The following is a 22,873-nucleotide window of genomic DNA, read 5'->3' as shown; positions in this document are numbered from 1 at the left end:
CCTCAGCAAGGGAGAGCTCTTTAATGCAATAATTCTCTGGTTGTCTGGACAATCTGGTGAGCGCAGAAATAACCACTGGGACATCTGTCTGAGCAACTGAGTTTTGAGAAAGTGGCAAGTATTTTTGGTAGGATACAGAAACGAAACGTATGGATATTTAACAATAAACCAAAGCCTGGTTTGTCTGGGACAAAAAAAAATCCATTATCTCAAAGCAGGGAACGTTCACATACCCTCTGAGAACAACTGGATGTAATTTATGAAATATGCTTTTCATATGTGGGCAAATCTGGCCTTTGAAAGTCTTTTTGCAGCAGCCAAGACTTCTCCGTGCCTGGGCTGAGCAGCAGGCTCAACAAGGCTCTACAGGCCAGATTTTCCTGGTCCTTATGCAAACGTATTTGGGGAAGACGCAAGGATTCTTCCCTGGTTCCATGTCCCGCTCGGGGGCAAGATAGTGGAGCTCGAGAGTTCTTCTGCTGGGGCAGAAGTCACCCCACAGAGGGAGAGGAAGAGAAGAAGCAGGGCCTCCCCACTGTCCAGGAGAGTTGGCCCAACACCTGATTAGAACATGCGGCACCCTCCCTGGGAGAAGATGCAGTATAGACACAGACACTGAATTCTGAGGTGTTCCAGGGGCACTGTGCCTCTTTAAGACAAAATACCTCTCAGAGCTCACTGAGGGCGTGTGTGCTCCATGCTAGCTGTAACACAGACCCAAGCTTTAAAAGCACAGTTTGGTCTCAGATATTGAACAGCTCACAGAAAACTCTGATCATGTTGGAAGGACCCTAGACGATATGAAACCTCCTGCTTCATGGATCGTAGCTGGGAATTCATTTAAGCCAATAGACTTAAGTACATCTACTTAATTTATCAAGGGATCAATCCTGATCCAGCAGGAGTCAATGGGAAAATGTCTGCTGATTTCAGTGCTGCAGTGTCAGGATGAAATGAGAGAGAGCACCTTCAGAAACAAGTGTATTACGTTTTTCATCTGCCCCTCCTGCTCAGGAAGTTCTAGTATTTTAAACTGTCAATGTTGAGTTTGTTCAATTGTTTTAAAAATATATATTTTTTAATGAAGCAAAAAATGGATATCTGGTTAGTTATACTGGCCAAATACTCTCTGTACTAATACGCAGTGCAAGCCTAAATGCTGGAACAATTTGTATAGTGGGGGTGCTGAGAGCTATTGAACGAAAGTGTAAACCCTGCATATAATGGAATCCATTTCAAGCCAGGGGGTGCAGCAGCACCCCTACTTCCAGCACCTATGCCCCACCCATTGATTTCTCCAAATCAGGAATTAAAACAAGGGGAGAAAAAATTGCTGTCCTGACTGAGATTGATAGCCTAATTTGTCATGCTCGTTATCTCATCCAGGAATCAGAAACTGGCACATCAAAGGCTGTTTAAAAAAAAAGTTAAATATTCACTGCAGAACTGCCCATTGGAAAGGATCGTCCACCCAACCATGGGATTATCCACTTATTTAAAAATTGAAGAGCTAGATTTAAAAGTGCCTGTAAAATTATGAAACAATTGAATTTGTGCGTGAACAAAGAAAAGAGCTTCCTGGGATTTTTCTATTAGAAGCAGAACTTTGATGACGCTCGAACTTTTACCTAATTTGAACGCACTTCAGCCTTAATCTTTAAAAAAATGATTTGATGCCGTCTGTTTTCCCCTGATTAGAGAGAAATCCAATTTTTTCTTTGTTTAGCCTATACCAGAACATATTAATAGGTGTCAAAGATTGTTTTTTGTTTTCTAGCCAAGCATGAAACATACTACTCTTTTCTTTACCAAGTTTCATAAGTTTTCCCACCTTTTAAACAGCTTTGTAGCATACTATGAAGCTCGAGGAAAAGACATCTGTCTGATTGTCTTATATTTTAAGATAATCAAATATAAGGTTTTACGTATCACATATTGCAGTAGCAGCAGAGACATGCCATTATTGGACAAAGCCAAATATGGTAAGGTATATTTAACAGCTCATAAAACTGCCGGAAAGTGAAAGTCTAAGAGCTAACTCTTGTCCCTGTCTGCGCAGTCTTAAGCAGATCCTGATCAAGCCACTGTCCCCTCAGTGGGGGATATGTACTGCTTGCAAAGCAACCCCAGCAGTGGAGTCCGTTACTTCATACCCTTAAGAACTGGAGAGTGATTTTTTAAAAAGGCAGCTTTGTAAAGAAAGAGCACCTCCCCAAAGCTGCAGTAGCATGTTATCACAGGTAACAAGCCTCATGGATAGGGGGAAAGCAGTAGATATGATATATCTCAACTCTACTAAGGCTTTTTATACTGTCTCATGTGACCTTCTTATAATCAAACTGGAGAAATATAGCCTAGATCAGGGGTGGGCAAACTTTTTGGCCTGAGGGCCACATCTGGTTGCCAAACTGTATAGAGTGCTGGGTAGGGAAGGCTGTGCCTCCCCAAACAGCTTGCCCTCATCCCCCCCGCAGAACTCCTGACCCATCCAACCCCCCCTGCTTCTTGTCCCCTGACTGCCCCGTCTCAGGACTCCTCCACCCCTAACCGCTCCCCTGGGGCTCCACCCCGTATCCAATGCCCCCTGCTCCCTGTCCCCTGACTACTCCGACCCCTGTCCACACCCCCGCCCCCTGACAGCCTCCCTGGGACTCCCATGCCAATCCAACCCCCACTGTTCCCAGTCCCCTGACCGCCTCCCCAAAAACCTCCACCGCATCCAACCGCTCCCTGTCCCCTGACTGCCCACCGGGACTCCCTGCCCCTTATCCAACCTCCCCCTGCTCCCTGCCCCCTTACCATGCCGCTCAGAGCGGCAGAACTGGAAGCGCCGGAGTGTTGCCCGCGCAGCGAGCTGAGGCTGCGGGTGAGGGGGGACAATGGGGGAGGGGCCAGGGGCTAGCCTCCCCGGCTGGGAGCTCAAGGACTGGGCAGGATGGTCCCGACGTGTTTGCCGGAGTTGGCCCACCTCTGGCCTAGATGAACCGACTATAAAGTGGGTGTACAACTGGCTGGAAAACCGTACTCACAGAACAGTTCTCAATGGTTCACAATCAAGCTGGAAGGGCATATCAAGTGGAGTCCCTCAGGGTTCTCTCCTGTGTCCAGTTCTATTAAATATTATCATAAATGATTTAGATAATGGCATGAAAGTACACTTATAAAAGTTGTAGACAATACAAAGCTGGGAGGGGCGGCAAGAACTTTGGCAGACAGCATTAAAACTCGAAATGATCTTGACAAACTGGAGAAATGGTTTGAATTAAAAAGGATGTAATTAAATCAGAACAAATACAAAGGAAGGAATAATCAATTGTACAAATACAAAATGGGAAATGACTGACTAGAAAGGAGAACTGCAGAAAAGGATCTGGGATAGTGGATCACAAACTAAATATGAGTATTGTTTGGAGTAGACACTGAGCATGCAGACAGTTGGTTTTCTGAATGAAATCACTTCAAGGGTTTTAATTTTCAAATCTAAAATATTTAAAGTCTGTATGCTGAGAGGTTCTGGGCACCTTCCACTCATTCCATTTTCAGTGGAAGTGGAGACTATTAAGCACATCAGGATTAGGCCTTAAAGTGCTGGTTCATTTTGCTCACGGGTATGTAATAGCATGCACAATGTAAGATGTTTTTGTGTCTGTGTGCACGCTAAAATATGAACATATTAAAAGAAAAAAATCTGCAAAGATGGGATTTGGCATGATCCAGTGGGTAGAACACTGGGCTGGTCAGCAAGATAGCTGGGTTGTTTTCATACCTTTAACACTTGTGTGACCTGGGCCAAGTCATTTCATCTTTTTGTGCCTCAGTTTTTCCATAAAATGGATATAGTGCTATTTACAAAAACTGGTCAAAATATTTGACAGAACATTTTTTCCACTGAAAAATGGAGTTTCATCAAAAGTGACATTTTCCATGGGAAATATCATTTTTCAACTTTTCAAAGATTGATCGGGAAAGTAAAAAAAAGTTTAAATTTAAAATTAAATTAAAACAAAATTAAAATTTCAATTTGAAATTAAAGTTCTCCCCCATCTCCTTTTTTCTTTGTGACACAGAATACAATGAAACAGATGATGTAAAGGGTTTTTTTCTTTTCCCTTTCCATTAACTCTTTAAAGTTTCTTCACTTTAGAAAAGTTACATACGGGCAGAGTTTCTGGTTTTTCTTTTGGGATTCTGTAACTTTTCAAAGCTTCCCAAAGTAGGAGAAGATACATTGGGGAAAAGGGAAAAAGTGGGAGTGAGGGGGGCTTGGGAAACCCTGGTTGTTTTTCATTTTATTGGACTCAGTGGCAAAAAGAGGGCCAGGGGAGAAAAATGAAAATGTGATGTTTTCCAAAAAAGTAATTTGCAAAAACTTTTTAAATGAAAAATTGTTCTATTTTGAACCCTGAGAAACACGAACTTAGACATTTTTAATTTTTTTCCAAAATTGTTTTTGTGTGTGTTGACCACGTCTAATATTTACCCACCTGTGTGAAAAACGTATTAAGATCTATAGATGAAAAGCACTCTCTAGACCTGATGCTGCTCTATCAATGTCTATGGAAGCTGAGTCATTATTGCATACCACTTGAATCTGTGCTCAGTTTGAGCTAAACATTCAGATTAGTGTTTCTTGTTAAGGTTTTGAGGCAAAGAGTATTTTTTAATAAATGAAAAAAGCCCTTTGAGCAAAAGGAACCAGATGGAAATCAGAGGTTAAGAACATGTGTATTTTCTCTAGTGTTACTTGAATGCCAACCCAGATTTCTGTTTATATGTTATCTAAGCTTTTTCCCAGATACCTAATTTGCCATTTGATGTGCAAATTCTTAACAAATTATTAGTTCTCTACATTTTGTACGGAACTATCATCAATCTTTTCTAGCTCAGTTATAGAAAAATCCCATAAATATAAAACTGCAGTGTTTTGAAACTTGAGATTTGCAAATAACTTTTAAACTCATTCATTTTTTTAAAAATTGAAGTGAGTGATATTTTAAACAGACACAGTCACATCTAAGGCCCCAGTTCAGCAAGATACTTAAGTATGTGCCCAGTTTTAAGCATGTTAGTCCTATTGGCTCCATTTGAACTACTTGTGCTTAAAGTTAAGGACATACTTAAATACCTTGCTGAATCGGGGCCTGACTTAGGAGCGTGAATTAAATCCCAATAACTAACATTTCTCTGAAGCCCTAATCCTAGGAGATTAGGCAAAATAAGATTTTAATTTACAAGATAAATAGACCAAATAACTTTTGCTGACCATTGCCTTGTTTTCACATTTTCTGTATTGCTTTTATTAATATGTCAAAAATATGTTTATAGTATCAATAGGTGTTACATTTCATCCAGAACTCCCTTTATTTTTAATTGTTTTCCTTCATTAGCCACATATCTTCAGAAAGAAGAAAGAAAAGAAATGTTTTGTTTTAAAGAACATACTCTGTATTCTGTCACGTACTCCATCTCCCAGGGAAGGTATCTGGAAACTTACTCTGCTATTTTTATTTATCCTGTCAGTGTAGTATATTGATGAGAGGACTAAAGTCCAGTGGTGTTAAAACAAGACATGAAATATTGATTAATTCTTTTTAAGATTCCTTTTTACTCCTGAGCATAGCAGATTTCAGATGCTACTGTCAATATAGGACTGTCCAATAAGCCTCTGTTATCGGAAAGGTCCTGATCTTCATAGTGCTCTGATAAATGGTTCTTATGATCTTAAATGGTTAGCCCAAGGTTAGTGTGCTTCTGCTGCTAGAGCAGGAAGCTTGTTAGAAGCGGTGCAGTACTCCAAATTAACTGCTTTTGAATACCCACTTCAGTTCCCCATGATTTGATTGGGAATTGTGGAAAGCTTGCATATTTCTCCATAGTAGGCAATAGGAAAAACTTCTGCCTAGAATAACTGGAGAAACTGGGCGGGGGGGGGAGAAGGAGAAGACAGATAAAGAGATTTAGAGAGAGTGGAAAAAGTGAGCCAACATCCAAAGTGGGTAATAAAGAGCACTAAGAAAATGCACAAACTAGTAGAAGCAATTTACCTGTGGCAGTTGCAGCATGTAGCAGCATTTCAAAGTGTAAAAGGAAATAGGAGTGTAGAAAACCAAAAGGAATAATATGCTTTGAAAAGGCATATAAGTGGCTCATAGCTTACATTTCATTGTTAATAAACTGGCTGAAAGGTCATATTTTAAATTGTATGTCTGTATGCCTATTTAACGTCACAGAACTGATAGCACCATTCCTCTGAGAGAAGAGCAAGTAAAATTAAGCAGTTTCTGACTATAAGTACATCAGTTACCAAAGTACAACACTATTCAGAGCCAGTCTGGTGAAAGATTGATAGCTTTCACTTGTCACCCTCCCTTATTTGCACATGGATACTTTCTTCAGCACTAACTTATAATATTATGACACTGATTCTGGTTTCCCTGGTGATCTCTTTGGTGCACAAAGGCAGCTGAATCAGATATCTGGCATTTCTCCTGGTAAAAGAGAATTTTCTATGTGGTGTAAAGCTGAATGGCTCTACACTGCCCCCAACATATAGATATTTTGGGGAGTTCCAGGAGAAGAAGCAGTGTAGCCAAAGCACCTCTTGCCACAGCAAGTCCCTTTGGGAGGGCCTTTGCACCCAAACTTAATTTAGAGCAATCCTTAGGCTGCTTTAGCTTGTGATGGAGAACAGACAGGTCGCTGGCTGTGCCCGGAATCTGGGGGCTACAAAGGTGGCATACAGCCATCTTGCCCCCTCTCCTTCTCCTCACCCCACATCTTCCTGAACTGAGCTTAGTCTTAGGGCTACATTTAGCTAGCTTTGTGACTTGATGTAAACATTTACCACATGGATTTTTATTATTAATATTTAGTTAATCTCACTAGAATGGAAAGGCACATACTTTCTCTAAGAAAAGCTGGACATTAACCAGTTTGTAGGCAGGATAGGATTCACAAAGGTATTTAAATGGGAGTTAGGCACCTAAGTATGTTTGTGAATCCCACCTTTAGTGCCTAGCATATTCCTTTTTATTAGAGATATTAAAGCAACATCTCTTGCTTGCTCTATTCACGTGGGAAGTTCTGTTGACTCCCAGTAGTGCTGCTTGTGTGAATAATGTGAAGAGGATTTGACCTTTATTAAAGAATATATGTTTTCTCAAATAGGAGCCATTTGGAAACTGTGGGCCAGATCCTTATTTATGTGATTAGTTCTCATTCATGCAAGTTGTCCTATTGCTTTCAATGGAACTAGTTGCATGAGTAAAGGTTCCCAAACCAGACCATATTCCCTTACACCTCCCTCCCTGATACAAGTATGTCATCTCAGTGAATGACACAGAGTTTTATTTTTCAAAGCAGCCTTCAATTCTACCAGGTGATTGTCAACACAACCTTAAAAGTTGCATTTTGTGTGTAAACTTACAATATTCATTTAACATACATGACATTATAGTAATAATTCTTGTGTACATGAAGATGTGTGTATATATAGGTGGGTACACACATCCCTTTTAATTTGACTTCTGGCAGTGATTGTTATTTTTCATCTATTATGCTACATTAATTTGGCTTTCAAATGTACAAATAAATGATTCCCCACCTTACGGGACATGAGTTATTTGACTTCAGATATTTATTTAGCATATGGTTTTTCTTCTGTGGGCTGTAGCCTGAGGCCCCAACCTGGAAAGAATGAGAGAACACCTATAACATTTCAAAATAATTGTATATTTTTGACAGATTGTCAAGTTGCTTAATGCCTTTTGGCCCAGGTAACAGTGATATTTCTTTGATAAAGTGTTAGTAATTTCTCATTGCAATTTGTTGTGTTTGATGCTGTATTTTTACAGAGTCCAGTCAGGTTCATATCTCAGCACTGGGTGGTTTACCTTAATTCTGGCTATGGACGCCTGCTATGGAATTCATGTCTATGGGATGATAAATGACACCTACTGCAAGTAAGATCACAGGAAATTATTTTCATGCATCTACAATTCTGATACCTTGTCCAAAAATTCACAATTCATTTTAACATAATAAATCTGAGGAATCCTTTTCCCAGTGTTTTGCATTGATGTGATGCTATGTTGTCAGTGTATTTAGTTCTGATATGGTATTTGTTGATAAAATAAAAAACATTTATAAAACTTGAATGTCAAATGTTATAAGGAACTTTTTTAATCAAAGACTTTCAGCAGTCTTGGAGTTCGCTGGGAAACGGAGAATATTTTTGCTCTTTTGACAAAGTGTGCTTGTTTTCACCGCTCAAAAATGTCTATACAAGAAATATTAATCTATTAGCTCACAGAATACCAAATGCTCTTGGAAATGCGGAACTGATTATCTCAGGATGGTTACCCGAAACTATATTTCATCACTAAATGAGCAACCTGTCTGAACTTTATTTCTAGATATATATTTGGTCGGCTTTGAGTAGCTGGGGGGTTTCTCATTGGAAAACAAAACAAGGAGCTTTATCAGCATAGTGTGACATAAATTCCTACCAACAACTGTTGGTGATCTAGCATTGTCATACATCATATCCTATTATCATAAGTGCAACCACCATCTTAAAAATCCAAATCAGATATTTTTACTCTATAGCATAAAGATAATGGAATATATAGTAGACACGTTGCTTATTCACAAAAGCAGGAAATTTAGTCAAGTGATGTAAAATAATAAAGCAAGCCACATTTTATGTTAGCAGGGCTAGTTCAAGCAAATCTGGAGCCTCTGTAACCATTTGATTGGACGCCTCAGCTCCCAGGGTAAAGTGTACAACTTCTACCTCTGCCCACACCCTTGCCATTCTCTCTCCTCCATACTGGACAGCTCAGTGCTCATTGCCGCCAGGACATGGAGAAAGGAGTTAATGCTCTAAACTTGGCTCTTTAAAGTTAGGCACCTACATAAGAGGATGATTTTCAGAACTCAGCTCCTGGTAAATGACCTAAACAACCTTGTGGAAGGTTGGACTCTTAGCCAGCAAGCCCCCTCTGGACTGGGCATAGCATAGCAGCTCTTTCCTGTCTAGCATCCCCTGCCAAAGGTTGATCTGGTCCTACGGTGGTTCACTGCTTCTTGCAACTCAGCCCTCTGGCCAGATCACTCTAAAGTCTGTCCCCTTCCGGAGTAACAGAAGGTACAACTAGAAGTCCAGAAACAGCCCAACACAAATACTTCTGCCCCCTCTTGGGCTATTACTCAGTCCATCCTTGAAACTGTCTTGCCCTCAGAGCAACCTTGGACTTAGTCATCCTTACATTGGGCTTATACACCCCTTACTCAGGGCTGGCATCGGAATGCAGGCTCACCCTCTGCTCTGGGTTCTAGCCCTAGGACCCTGTATTAAGCAACTAGGTCTGCTCCTTTAGACATACTGCCGTTTTCCTGGGCCACTTCTTACCTCTGAGCCCCTTGTGCTGCTTCCATGTAGCCTGTGCTTAAAGCAGTCTCTCAGGCCTCTGGCTTCTCCCTAAGTCCTTCCAGCTTCTTTTTTCTTCTACTGGAACACTGACCCCTCAGGACTCCCTCTCTGTACCTTTCCCCCTTTCCAGGGCTCATCACAGCAATTGATGCTGTCTCCAAGCCCTTCTTCTGTCTCCCTGCCTCAGGCCCTTCCCAGAGAGAGGAAATTCCTTATCTCCTCTCTCTTGGGTTTCTCTGTCCTGAGTCCCTCAACAAGACCTCACTTCCTCCTTTTATGAAGAAGACCTAGCTCCTTCCCAGCTGGAGCTAATAACAAATCAAGTCTGACACACCATGCAGATGCAGCAAAGTGGGCTAATTGGCTGTCAGATTCCTGTTAACCTTTGATTCAGCTGTGTAGTAGACACCCCAGACTGAAAGGAGATGTGTTGTTATTTGGAAAACATTACAAAGGCCATGAGAAAAGGAGAGACATAGCTCAAGTTTTTCATAGATTCCAAGGCCAGAAGGCACCATTGTGATCATCTAGTTGGACTTACTGTATAGCACAGGCCATAGACTTCCTCAAAATAATTCCCGAGAGCAGATCGTTTAGAAAAACTTACAGTCTTGATTTTAAAATGGTCAGTGATGGGGAATCCACCATAACTCTTCGTAAATTGTTCCAATGGTTCATTACTCTCACATTTCCACCTTAGTTCCAGTCTGAATTTGTCTAGCTTCAACTTCCAGCCATTGGATCATGTTATACCTTTCTTTGTTAGATTAGAAAGCCCATTATTAAATATTTGTTCCCCATGTAGATACTTATAGACAGTAATCAAGTCACCCTATTAACCTTCTCTTTGTTAAGCTAAATAGATTGAGCTCTCTGAGTCTAGCAATATAAGCCATGTTTTCTAATCCTTTAATCATTCTTGTGGCTCTTCTCTGAACCCTCTTCAATTTATCAACATCCTTCTTCAATTGTGGACACCAGAACTGGACAAAGTATTCCAGTGTGGTCACACCTGTGTCAAATACAGAGGTCAAATAACCTCTGTACTCCTATTGAAGACTCCCCTGTTTACGCATCTGAGGATCACATTAGGTCTTTTGGCCACAGCATCACATTGGGAGCTCATGTTCAGCTAAATATTCACCAGGACCCCCAAATCTTTTTCAGAGTATTGATTCCTAGGATAGAGTCCCCCATTCTGTAAGCATGGCCTACATTCTTTGTTCCTAGTTGTATACATTTACATTTAGCCATACAAAATGCATATTATTTGTTTGCACCCAGTTTACCAAGAGATCCAGATCGCCCTGTATCTGTGACCTGCCCTCCTCATTATTTACCACTCCACCAATTTTTGTATCATCTGAAAACTTTATCAGTGATGATTTTGTTTTCTTCTAGGTCATTGATTCATTGATAAAAATGTTTGAGCGTTGGGCCAAGAAAGGATCACTGCAGCACCCTATTGAACAAAGACCCACTCAGTAACAATTCCCCATTTACTGTTACATTTTGAGACCCATATGTTAGCCAGTTTTTAGTCCATTTAATGTGTGCCATGTTAATTTTATATCGTTCTAGTTTTTAATCAGAATGTTGTGCGGTACCATGTCAAATGCCAACATACTGACGTATAGTATATCAATACTATTATCTTTAATAGGCAGCAGGTTTAAAACAAACAAAAGGAAGTATTTCTTCATACAACGCCAGTCAACCTGTGGAACTCTTTGCCAGAGGATGTTGTGTAGGCCAAGACAATAACAGTGTTCAAAAAAGAGCTAGATAAATCCACGGAGGATAGCCCATCAATGGCTATTAGCCAGGGTGGGCAGGGATGGTGTCCCTAGCCTCTGTTAGCCAGAAGCTCGGAATGGACGATGGGATGGATCACTTGATGATTGCCTGTTCTGTTCATTCCCTCTGAGGCACCTGGCATTGGCCACTCTTGGAGGACAGGATAGTGAGCTAGATGGACCTTTGGTCTAACCCAGTATGGCCGTTTTTCTGTTCTTCATATGTTCTTTATCCACCAAACTTGTAATCTCATTAAAGAAAGATATCAAGTTAGTTCGACAGGATTAGTTTTCCTTAAACCCTGTTGATTGGCATTAATTACATTACAATCCTTTAATTCTTTATTAATTGATTCCCATATCAGCCACTCTATTATCTTGTCTGGGATCAATGTCAGGGTGACTGGATCAATGTCAGGCCTATAATTGCCAGGGTCATCCTGTTTGCCCTTTAAAAATTTGGCCCAACATTAGTTTTCTTCCAGTCTTGTGGAATTTCCCTAGTGCTCCAAGACTTATTGAAAATCAGCATTTATGGTCCAGTGAACTCCTCAGCAAGTTCTTTTAAAACTCTTGGATGCAAGTTATCTGAACCTGCTGATTTAAAAATATCTGACTTTAGTAGCTTCTGTTTAATATCCTCCAAAGGTACTAGTGGAATGTAAAAAGTGTTATTATCACCATATGGTGAGACTGTATCATCTGTTTTTCCCTAAATATAGAACAGAAATATTTACTGAACACATCTGCCTTTTCTACATTATTATTGGTAATTGTACCATTTCCATCTAGTAATGGACCGATACTATTGTCAGGATTCTTTTTGTTCCTAATTGTATGTAAAAATGTATTTTGAAATCTTCTTATTGTCTTTAACTCTGCTGGCCATAGAGTTCTCCTTGTATCCCTTTACTTCCCTTATCAATTTTCTAGACATCCTAACTTCTGATTTATATTCATTACTATCAACTTCCCCTTTCTTCTATTTGTTGTATATTATGTTTTTATTATTTCTTACAGCTGCCTTCACTTCCCGTCTAAATAAATTTGTCCCCATAGAGCTCAGGCAGTGTTCCTCACTACACAGCCCTGACATAGAATCAGTAAACAACACAATAACATTTCACCGTGTCCCTGATAGGTGCAGTTGTGGCTGCATTGCCTGATTAGAAGATATTTTGTTTGTTTTAGCTTAATCACTTGCTAGGAACAACAGAGCAAGAAAGATCCCCCTCCTCTTTTGCTTGCTGATATCACTGCCCTGTGCCCTAGTCAGCCAACCAAGGGCCTGTTGCGGGGACTAGGACTACCCAATGAGAGCCTTCCATTTAGAGATACTGACACATTGGCTAACTTTTGCAGTAGGACAACCCAGGGGGAGTGCCCTCTAGGCCCTGACCATAATCCTATGCTAATTAGTAAGGCCAGTGAATCTTAAGGACCTGTATTTATTTATTTGATCTATTAAAATGCACACAAACCATACTGTGCATATACTATAATGGAAAGATTTCTTACACGATAGACACATGGATGGGATTCCAATGAATACAATTACAGTGTAATATAATAAAAAGAAAAGGAGTACTTGTGGCACCTTAGAGACTAACAAATTTATTTGAGCATAAGCTTTCGTGAGCTACAGCTCACTTTATCAGATGCATACGAAAGCTTATGCTCAAATAAATTTGTTAGTCTCTAAGGTGCCACAAGTACTCCTTTTCTTTTTGCGGATACAGACTAACACGGCTGCTACTCTGAAACCTGTCAGTGTATATAATGGATTTCCTGGAAAATGTATTAACGTGTATCTGTGTTTTGTTTTCTTTCCCAGGTCAGAAGCCTTTCGAAAGGTCCCTTACCATTATTATGAGCCAGGAAGAGATGAATGTGATGAGTACTTTCTGCATGAAAATGCTCCCTATGGAGGTCATAGATTTATCACAGAAAAGAAAGTATTTGCTAAATGGGCCAAGAAGCACACAATAATATTTACACACCCCAACTGGACACTGTCTTGATGTTGGTTCTTTAGTAGCATACTATTACAAAAATGCCTCAATTTACAATGATCTTGCTTACATCTGATGGACGTTCTCACACACTAGATAAACTAAACTAAAACTCGATGATAGAGAAGTTGATGGTTCAGCTGTTAAGAAAAACTTACCAATTTGTGGAAGGCAGATGAGTTGCTTATTTTATCACTAAGGGTTATATACCACATAATGCACTTTACATTTTCACTGCATTTTAATTCAAGACAACAGTCGTTTCCAGATAGTAGTGATTTCATGTTATATACAAGCATGCCCACAGAGTGGTGGCCCTTAGAAACTTTCCAGTTGCCTTAGGTAATTAAAATGACTATTTGCATTTATGACAGGTTTCAGAGTAGCAGCCGTGTTAGTCGGTATTCGCAAAAAGAAAAGGAGTACTTGTGGCACCTTAGAGACTAACAAATTTATTTGAGCATAAGCTTTCGTGAGCTACGTGCATCCGTGTAGCAAACGAAAGCTTATGCTCAAATAAATTTGTTAGTCTCTAAGGTCCCACAAGTACTCCTTTTCTATTTTCAGTTATTTAACCTCAAGATTTGCCGTACTAAAGGTAACTTCCTACAGGCAAATACAAAGATAGTAGATTCTGAGGTAACTATATCTATTTATCTTACATACAGCTGGATAAATGTTAAGGACCACCAATGTGGCAGTATGTATATACTTTCCCATGTATCCACACTGGGTGTGCTAAAATTAGAGATGGGGTAAATAATGATTCCTGAACTGAAGGTAACTCCCCTGTGCAAAGATATTCAGAGCTCAAAGGCCCATAGGTAACACAGAAGCTCCGGTTACCTACTTACTTCCATATCGGTTGGCCTCCATCATCTTGAATGATGTAATTCATCTGGACACTATCTCAAATTGCAGTATTTTTGGAGGATGACATTCCAGCATCCACCAACATTAGTTCACTTTTTTATGACATCACCCTAAATTGTACCTGCTTTTTGAAACAATAGCTCTACAAATGGTGTAAAAACATGTTGGTGGGGGAGGCTTAGGGATACAAAGACAGGACTTGGAGCACAAAACTCCTGAGTTCTGATCCGAGTTTTAACACTGAATCCCTTGCAACCTTGGACAATTTGTTTCACCTTTCCGCCTCAGTTTTTCCACCTTTAAAAATGGGGATAATATTTATCTACCTCACAAAGGTCTTGTGAGGATTAATTAATGTCCATCAAGTGTTTTGAAGGTGAAAAATGGTATATAAGCATTTATTAGTATGGCAACACCTATGGCACTTGGCATACATTCTTCTATGTTGGCTGTTTGAGGAAAGTGGCAGCCATGTCAGGGTCTGATCCTGCATGATGCTGTGCCCCACCTTTTATACTGTGTGTTCTTCCTAATGCTGAGCTCCCTCCACTTTCAGTCGGAGTTGAGGGTTCTCAGTGCCTCACAGGATTATCGCATCAATGGGGCAGTTCTTGAGTTTTAATACTTGCCCATCTCTAATTCAAATACACTGTTCAAAGTGAACCATCATTTATTTCAACTGCAGCAGAACCATTTTTGATTGGAAAATAATTCAGCTAAACATGTGACCTTTTTTACTGTATTTAAATTAATGTTTAAGTCTCTTTCAGTTCAAAACATTTCCTAAGAACGTTTTAGCACCTGGAATGTCAGCTTCAACACTGTAAAAGCCAATACTGTGAAACTTGAAAGAAGTGTGTGTGGAATGTTGCACACAGGTGCACTCACACTATTAAACAGGAAACTTTGTATGCTTTTGTAAATCATGAAAAGGGGAAAGGAAAAACCTATTTTTACATGTTTGCAGTGTTGTTATAGCCGTGCTGGTCCCAGGATATGAGAGAGACAATTACCTCACCTTTCTTGTCTCTCTATTTTTACATGTAAATATTTGTATACTGACTGAATTGCCTAATGTATATTTGTATATGTAAATCTATATTTGATATGTCCAGAGCGTATATATTCTTTTTCATCATCATTAAGTGCCACTCTTCACTCAACCCTTTGTTATTGAGAGTGATGTCCGTGTTTCTTCTCCATTTCCCTTGGACTATGCCACTAGCTTTTTCCATTGAAGCATCTTCCTGATGGTTTTTAAAATACATGAGCTTTCTCCTCTTATTACCTATTGTGTGCCATAGATGTGCCTGGTTCATAGTAGGCACAACCCTGATGGGCTTGTGGTTAAGGCACTGGACTAAGCCTTGGGTGATTTAGGTTCAATGCCTGGTTCTGTCGCAGGTCACTTGATCTCTCTCTGCCTTAGTTCCCCATTTGCAGAATGAGAATTATCACATTTCCTTACCCCATCCTTTGTCTTTTTCTTTGACTGCAAGCTTGTCAAGCCAGATACTGTCATGCACAATGTGTCTGTACAGCGCCTTGCACAATGGGGCCCCAATCTCAATTCGGGCCTGTAGGCACTTACATAATATACAAATAATAAAAATAACTCTTAAAATGCCTCCTCCCCCAAGAGTTTAAAATCAGCAAGGACTGAAATAAAGCAAGGATGGGGAAAGGGTAATGGAAGGATGAAGGTTGCAGCTGTGAGCCCATGAGCTAATTTGCTATGTGCATACATATCTTGTCAATTTGATTGAATAGATAGAAAGTTAATAAAAGGAGCTGCAATGAGGGATTTAAAGGAAGAACAAAGGATGTAGGGCACACTGCGCTACGGGGGATGTTCTCTGCATATTGTGAAGGGCAACATGGGGAATTGTATGAAGTCATTGTGGGGAAAGGAACCCAAAGGGTGAACATCAGGAGAGACAAGGTGGCAGAATTAAAGGGGTTAATGGAGAAGAAGGGGTGACTAGTGATGAGATATGGGCAGAAATTGTGTATGTGGGTGAGAGGAGCCTTCATGTGAGAGAAAATCTTGCATGATTCCTCAAATCTATAGCCTACAATTCTACAATATACACTTTAACAAAATGCTCTCCATCCCCTCTCTCAAAAATAGCAGTTTTTTTCCCACAATAAGGACAGAATAAAGACCTCAGGTGATCCTTTATCCACATGTTGAAAGGACAATATTTCAATGTCATTCCAGCATAAAGGCAAGATAGTTTCAAGATAATTGGAACTTGTTCAGATCAACATAGATCTGATGTAAAGTGTGTGAAGCCTTATTCTGAAAAATAAACAGAGCCAATGCAAATATTTAATACAATTATACAACATCCTCCAAGAGTAATCAGGACATCCCACTCACAAATCCACAAATGGTGTTTTACATTAATATAAAAAACAGGAGACCTAAACTGGTTTAAAATTTGCAATGTGTGTTTACAGATAGTGGTTAATACACATTCTGCTAAAGAAGGCCAATCTTTTGTATGTATTCAGTTCTGACTTTGCATTCTGTTCAGCATTTAGAGTATATTATATGGGGGAAAAGTGCAGCATGGCTTAGTGGATAAGGCACTGGATTGGGACACAGGAGAGGAGGGTCTAACCACTGCGGTGCTATTGGCTGGATGTGTGACCTTAGGCTAGTCACCACTCTATGCCTCAGTTTCCCCATCTGGAAGAGAAGGATCAAGATACTGACCTTTATACAGCACTTTGAGATCTACTGATGACAAGTGCTATGTAAGAACTAGGTGGTATTATTATTTCTTTAAGGACTATAGAGTTTCTACGTAAATGTTCACTGATATTCCCCTATCCCTGTACGAATGGGAACTAAGGCAAATCATTTCAGTGTGTTCTTGCTGAATAGGGATGGAGTTAAGAACAGGCTTATGTCCCACTGAAGTCATGCATGTGCTTTGCTCATTAGGAATCAACTGCTGAATTGGGGCCTAAATGGGAGAGTTTGGAGAGCCTAAGGCTACCAATCAGTTTCTCCCTAAAAATTATTACTACTTTCTCTGCTATCACTGGAAAATACACCACAAATGTTTTTAATCTGTATTTTTAAAAAAACTTTTCTAAATAGGAAATTATTCTAAAGTTAATGCAATCTATTGTAGCTCTTTATGGAATACTTACATGCTGTATGGAATGGCTCATCAGACTTCATCATGTGCAATGTCCAGTTAGATAAATACATCTCTAGCAGCAGCTAAATGTGTAGTAGAATTGCAAACCTCATTAGACTGCAGTTGTCACAAAGCAAACTTGGAAGTGTTGCTACCTGCTTGTAGTAGGATCCTTGAATTTGCAGGTTGAGAAAAACCACATTGAAACCACATTAGAAACATTGCATCAAGCTTCATGCACACCAGAGTAAATGAATATCACTTCCTTTATTTAAATTAGCCTGTCTTTAGCATAAACTAAATGCAATTTTCCATTATTTTTATTATATGGGTAAGGAACTGTGACCACTGCGTTAAAGATGACTGTGTTAGAAATCAGCACTGCAGTATGGAAGAAAGAATTTTGTTGTGTGACTGTGTTAAGAGACCTTGATCAGTTACCTTCTGAGAGCAGTTAGGAGGGCAGTTCAGAAACATTTATTCTTTTAAGTAAGGGCTACTACAAATTAACTGACCTTAATTAGATGCTATTTGCTTACTTTATTTGAGGACCCCTATTTTAATCAACTGCTCGTGTGAGTAAAGAAAGCAAGCAGTTGACCTGTAGACTTCAAATAGTTCTCCTCGTTATATTTGGTAGACTGATATTCCCAAATAATTTGGCAATGTTTTTGCCATCTGTCATCAAATAAGTGAAACACAAATATTTGTATCTTAATTCAGTCAGCTCTTAGATAGTTAAATATTTGTCAAATGTATTATTTGTGAATATTTTTTATTCATGTCAAATAGGTAAATTTTCATTCATTGTCTGACCAGCTATAGTCCTGACCTAGATAAAGGGTTAAAATATAGGACACATTTATTTTGCATACTTTGTATGTGGCCTGTAGAGCTGGTTAACCATTTTCAAAAATGCTGATGTTGTCTTGGAAAGAATTGGGGCAAAAATTTTCACAAAATGTTTTCCATTTTGCATGTTACATAGCTACAGGTATGTAACTTTGATACATTTAGATGATGTTGCAATTGCATGTGAAGTTGTATGTCAAGCTGAATTATGTTTTCCAGTCAGCCTCTGGAAATTGGCCCTGCCCTGCCCACTCCTCCCCTCCCACCTGCCAAGGCTCCTACTCTGCTGCTTGCAGAGGAGTGCGCAAGGTACAGAGGAGAGAGGAGATGGTTCCGTAAAGGCAGCTGAGCCCCTTTCCCCATGCAGGATGAGGAGATATGCACACAGAGGGCTCCATATGCAGACAGATCCAAAGGGGGTGGTCCAGGTTCTTTGTCTTAGATGCCTGGCTTGTGTGTCTTGTTCACATGTTCAGGATCTAACTGCTTTCTAGATTTGGGGTTGGGAAGGAATTTTCCCCAAGGTGCGATGTAGATCACCTACTAGGATTCTCTGGGCATATCTTACCTAATGAGTTCACGGCCATTGCAGGGGCCTTGGGCACTGGTGACACCTCAGTCTCTCATGTTCTCTGTCTGAGACACAAAACAGTTTACTCTCCTGAGGACTAAAATGCTTTAATTTAACTGAAGCCATTGGGCTCAGCATAGGGTATTTGCATGAAATGTAATGGTCTGTGTTATACAGGAGGTCAGACTAGATGATCTAATAGTCCCTTCTGGCCTTCAACTCTTTGAAACTTATGAAACTCTGAAAGGTCATAACAGACTGAAGGAGTTTGAGCAGGAGCAGACTGTGTTCAGGAGAGGTCAATCTAGCTATCGCTTCAATATTCATAGAGTGCTCATTGCTATGGTATAGGCCCTGGGTAGTCACTGAGGGCCCAATCCAAAGCCCAGTGAAGTCAGTGGAGGTATCTCCAATGACTTCAATGGGCTTTGAATCAGGCACAGAACACCCAACACTATAAAAATAAAATCTTGGCAGTCAGATTAACTGAGGTAAGCAGTCTTGTGTAGCAAGTACCAGGTGCACTATTGCATTGTATAAATAGTAATAGTAATGTCAAGGGAGAGCAAGTTTAGCACTGTTGGGGCTGTCCCAACCAATGCTCTATCACCAGATGTACAATGCTGGAACCCTTCTCAGGACAGCTGAGGTCAGAGCACAGATGCTCACCCAGAAAACATGTCAATTAAAGCAAAGAACATTGATCCTTGAATTATAAATGTTTATTGCCCTGAGACAATGGAAAAATAGAGGCACTTTACACATTCATGCTCGTGTTTGGTTGCAAATCATCTCTGACTGTATTTCAGAAATAGCATATGCCTCTAGTGGTGCTGGAACTAGTCTAGTACTTATTTTTGATGAACCTTAGAGTAACCACAAGAGTAAAATTCCATATCAGTTTCCAAAGCATCAACTTAGAGCTGTCCTTGGGCAATGGTACATACCGAGTACAACAGATAGTTGTGTTTTTTGTTGTTGTTGTTTCCTGACTTGGCATGGTTAGCTCTTTTGAGCAGAAAAGGTTTCATTTTCAGCAGATGTGTCTCTTTCTGTTCCTTTATTCTTTGGAGGATACAGAGAAATGTGACTTAAACATGCAGAGGTGAAGGATGCCTTGGTGAATAAATAGCCAAAATCCAAATGTACCTTCTTGAGTACTGATGTGTTTCTGTTCAAAGCTTCAGGAAACAACATGTTGTTTGTTTACGCCGTGTTACATAACCCACAGAATATTCATGTCCATGGACTGGATTGGTGCTCCCTTGGTGAAATCTGCAAGAGGAGACTAATGGGGGAGGAATGAAATCCTCCTCCATAAGATCTGTCCAAAATAGGGATTCCCAGGAGGCCAGAGCCATCTGTTTGGTGTCCCAGTGCTTCACTTCCAACTTTGGCCCCCAAACCTGCCCTAGTCCCACAGCTCCATTAGATTATATGCATCCTCTACCCCACACAGGGCTGTTCATGACCTGCTTGTAGCCTGCCCAATTCTTTCCCTTTCCCCTCCCCCACACAACCTGTTCCCACAGACCATCATTTGAGGACTCTTGGGAAGAGGAATCCTCATCCCCTTTAGCACTCGGAGATATAGTGTCGTAATCTAGCCCCAGGTATGACTGGTGTGAGTGTCCAGGTCTTAGAGGACGGGGCAGTTCAGCTGAAATGCCATTGAGTTATGGTACTGTCAGTATGTTTTAAGCTTAACTCACTTGCAAAGGGCAATGAGTTCATGGACTCTTCCAACATTTGATTTTGAATGTATCACTGGCTGCTACTATAATAAGTCCTGTAGAAATGAGGGTGTTAGTAGGTTAATATGATCTAGTACCGTTCTGATTTACCGGCCCTAAAAAAAATTGTAACTTGAACTAATACATGTTCTTACCATGTAGTATGCATGATAGCATGTTATGTATTATTTTATTCTCATACTGTAATAGATAATGGAAGTTATGTGCATATTGTAAACAATAGTAGCTCTTTCTCTTTAATATTGTATGACGTTGAGTTGTAGTGGTTTGCTTCAAATCTATAACAGTGCCATTAGCGGACTGTGGCATATAAACTAGTGAAGCCAGTCAGGAAACGTTTACTAAACTTGACATTTTTCACTTGAATATCAGACATAGATAAACATGTTTTTGTGAACCTACCCTGGGGCTCAGCTATCATTTCTGTGCCCTTCTATAAGGAAAGCCCACATTTGGGTATAACCTCAGGAATGACTTTCTTGACACAGGCGGTGTCAAATACATTATGTTGTTAGGGCAGCATTTTACAATTGTTTGACTCCTGTGCAAGTACCTTATTTTTTGCATGATTTCTGTATGTGACAGGATGAATGTGGTAGCTGCATAGTTTGTTCATGTTGAAATTCCTGACACTAACATTTCTGAGGCTGGGGGAAAAATGTCCTATGCTGACTGCTGTCAGGGCCTCCCATCTCGCTCGTCCTCAGCATGTGCACATGCAGCTGATAGCACAAGAAGCATTTTTCCAGATATTACCAAATAAGAATGAGGAAAACCAATATTTCTTATAGAGGGAACTAGTAAATGCAGAACTATTTGTTGCTTTATGTTCACTAAAGTCCTGGTACATTCTCAAAGTGACCTATTAGAATTCTACAATACCAGGAAGAGTAACTTCTGTTCACCCCATTTAGCAACACAATCTTTTTGCTAAACAGAAACTCCAGTGTTGGGTCTTTCCTCCCTACTTCTTGGCCTCAGCTCATTCCTTTCATAGCTCTGCCCTTTTCAGATCTGAACCCTTTCATCTCAGCTCATATGGGCTGGGGGGGGGGCGGGTCTCAGCACCTAACAGGACCGTGCCCTAAATTTGCTCCACAAGTCAGAAATGTGATGCAGTAGAGTATAATCCAACATGTGCACAATATGGAAAGTGTCTGTTTTGATCAGATTAATTTTCATTCCATTTACTCAAAATAGGCATTTTTATTGTGTACATACTTGTTACTAATATTGCTCTGCTAATGCATCCATTGTTTTTATATAGTATATAATACACATCTTCCCATTCATCTTTTTACAGGGACAATTTTTGTTCTTCTCCTTGCATACCAGTAGGTTCCTGTATATATCTGTGTGTGTGTGTGTATACATGATATACAAGTGTCCTCCTGTTTTTATGAAGTTGCTATTACATATTACTAAAATGAAGTTAATTAGAAGTTTCAAATATTATTACATTTCTTTATTTGCTTTTTTCAGTGCTAGATTGAAGAGTCTTTTGTACTGTTAAAATGTATTTGAGATATTTTGCGTTTTGTCAGGTTTCCTACTGTGCGCTGCTTACGTTTCACTCCCATTCGGATTATTTTTATGTGCTTTCTCTGTATTTGCAAAATTGTGCCTGGCCTATTTTAAAGTCTGAACAATAAATGTGTACCATTTCCAGTCTCTGTTAGAGAATATTTTTATGTTACATCATTTGTGCACATCTTTGTGCCTGACAAATATTATTTATTTATACACAGCTTCAAATGTACATGATAGCTCACAAAACCCAGAGTCCCTGCCCCACAGAAAGTTTACTACCTGCTTCGGAGAAATGATACATGAATTGTGCTTGAATTGTTACTCTTATTGATATTAGAAGACATTGGTATCTGATGACATTACATAAATATGGCCCTGATCCTGCAAACACTCACATGAGCTTAACTTTAAGTATGTGGGCAGTACTATTCACTTCAATGGGTCTACTTTTGGGAGTAAAGTTAAGCAGCTGTGTAAGTGTTTGCAGTATTGCGGCCTAAATAAGCGCATTAGTTCCCTCCAGTAACGAGTTCATAGCTCCCATCCACTCTCCCAGAGAGTGAAGTCACTTAGGAAGTGAATGGATATGAAGGAAGTAAGAGAGTGTGTTCAGCATTTAGAAAGAGAGAGCGCACTTCAAACACAGAGGGTTGTTTGAAAGCTCATGTCTTATGATAACGGGTGAGTATTTGCTTCTTTTATTGCCCAGCTAGTAGAGTCATCGATGTCCAACATGCTTCTGGATACACAATTTAACTTGACATGACATGTCTATTAGCTAAGCACATATAGACCAACTGGGCTTGTGAGAAGATTCCAGATTTCAGGTGTGTAGGTCAAGGCTGTGATAAATAATACAGCCTCTGTATCAGCTAATTTAGGGCCAGATTCTGGTAC

The 22,873-nt window shown here is 39.9% G+C and overlaps 1 protein-coding gene across 2 annotated transcripts in view; it reads left to right on the top strand.

Annotated features, from left to right (window-relative positions):
* ST6GALNAC3 (ST6 N-acetylgalactosaminide alpha-2,6-sialyltransferase 3) overlaps nt 1-13,250 on the top strand; it is a 103,905-nt gene extending 90,655 nt beyond the window's left edge. The window contains exons 3-4 of one of the 2 annotated variants that reach the window (XM_077824741.1): nt 7,854-7,961; nt 13,064-13,250. In XM_077824741.1, the coding sequence (XP_077680867.1) occupies nt 7,854-7,961; nt 13,064-13,250 (295 nt within the window). The remainder of the gene's footprint in view (nt 1-7,853; nt 7,962-13,063) is intronic. The other variant, XM_077824742.1, reaches the window with a different exon arrangement.
* The last annotated feature ends 9,623 nt before the right edge of the window (nt 13,251-22,873 follow it).

Source organism: Eretmochelys imbricata, chromosome 8 (assembly GCF_965152235.1).
Source record: "Eretmochelys imbricata isolate rEreImb1 chromosome 8, rEreImb1.hap1, whole genome shotgun sequence".
Taxonomy (NCBI): Eukaryota; Metazoa; Chordata; order Testudines; family Cheloniidae; genus Eretmochelys; species Eretmochelys imbricata.
This window is presented reverse-complemented; position numbering and strand designations above follow the sequence as displayed.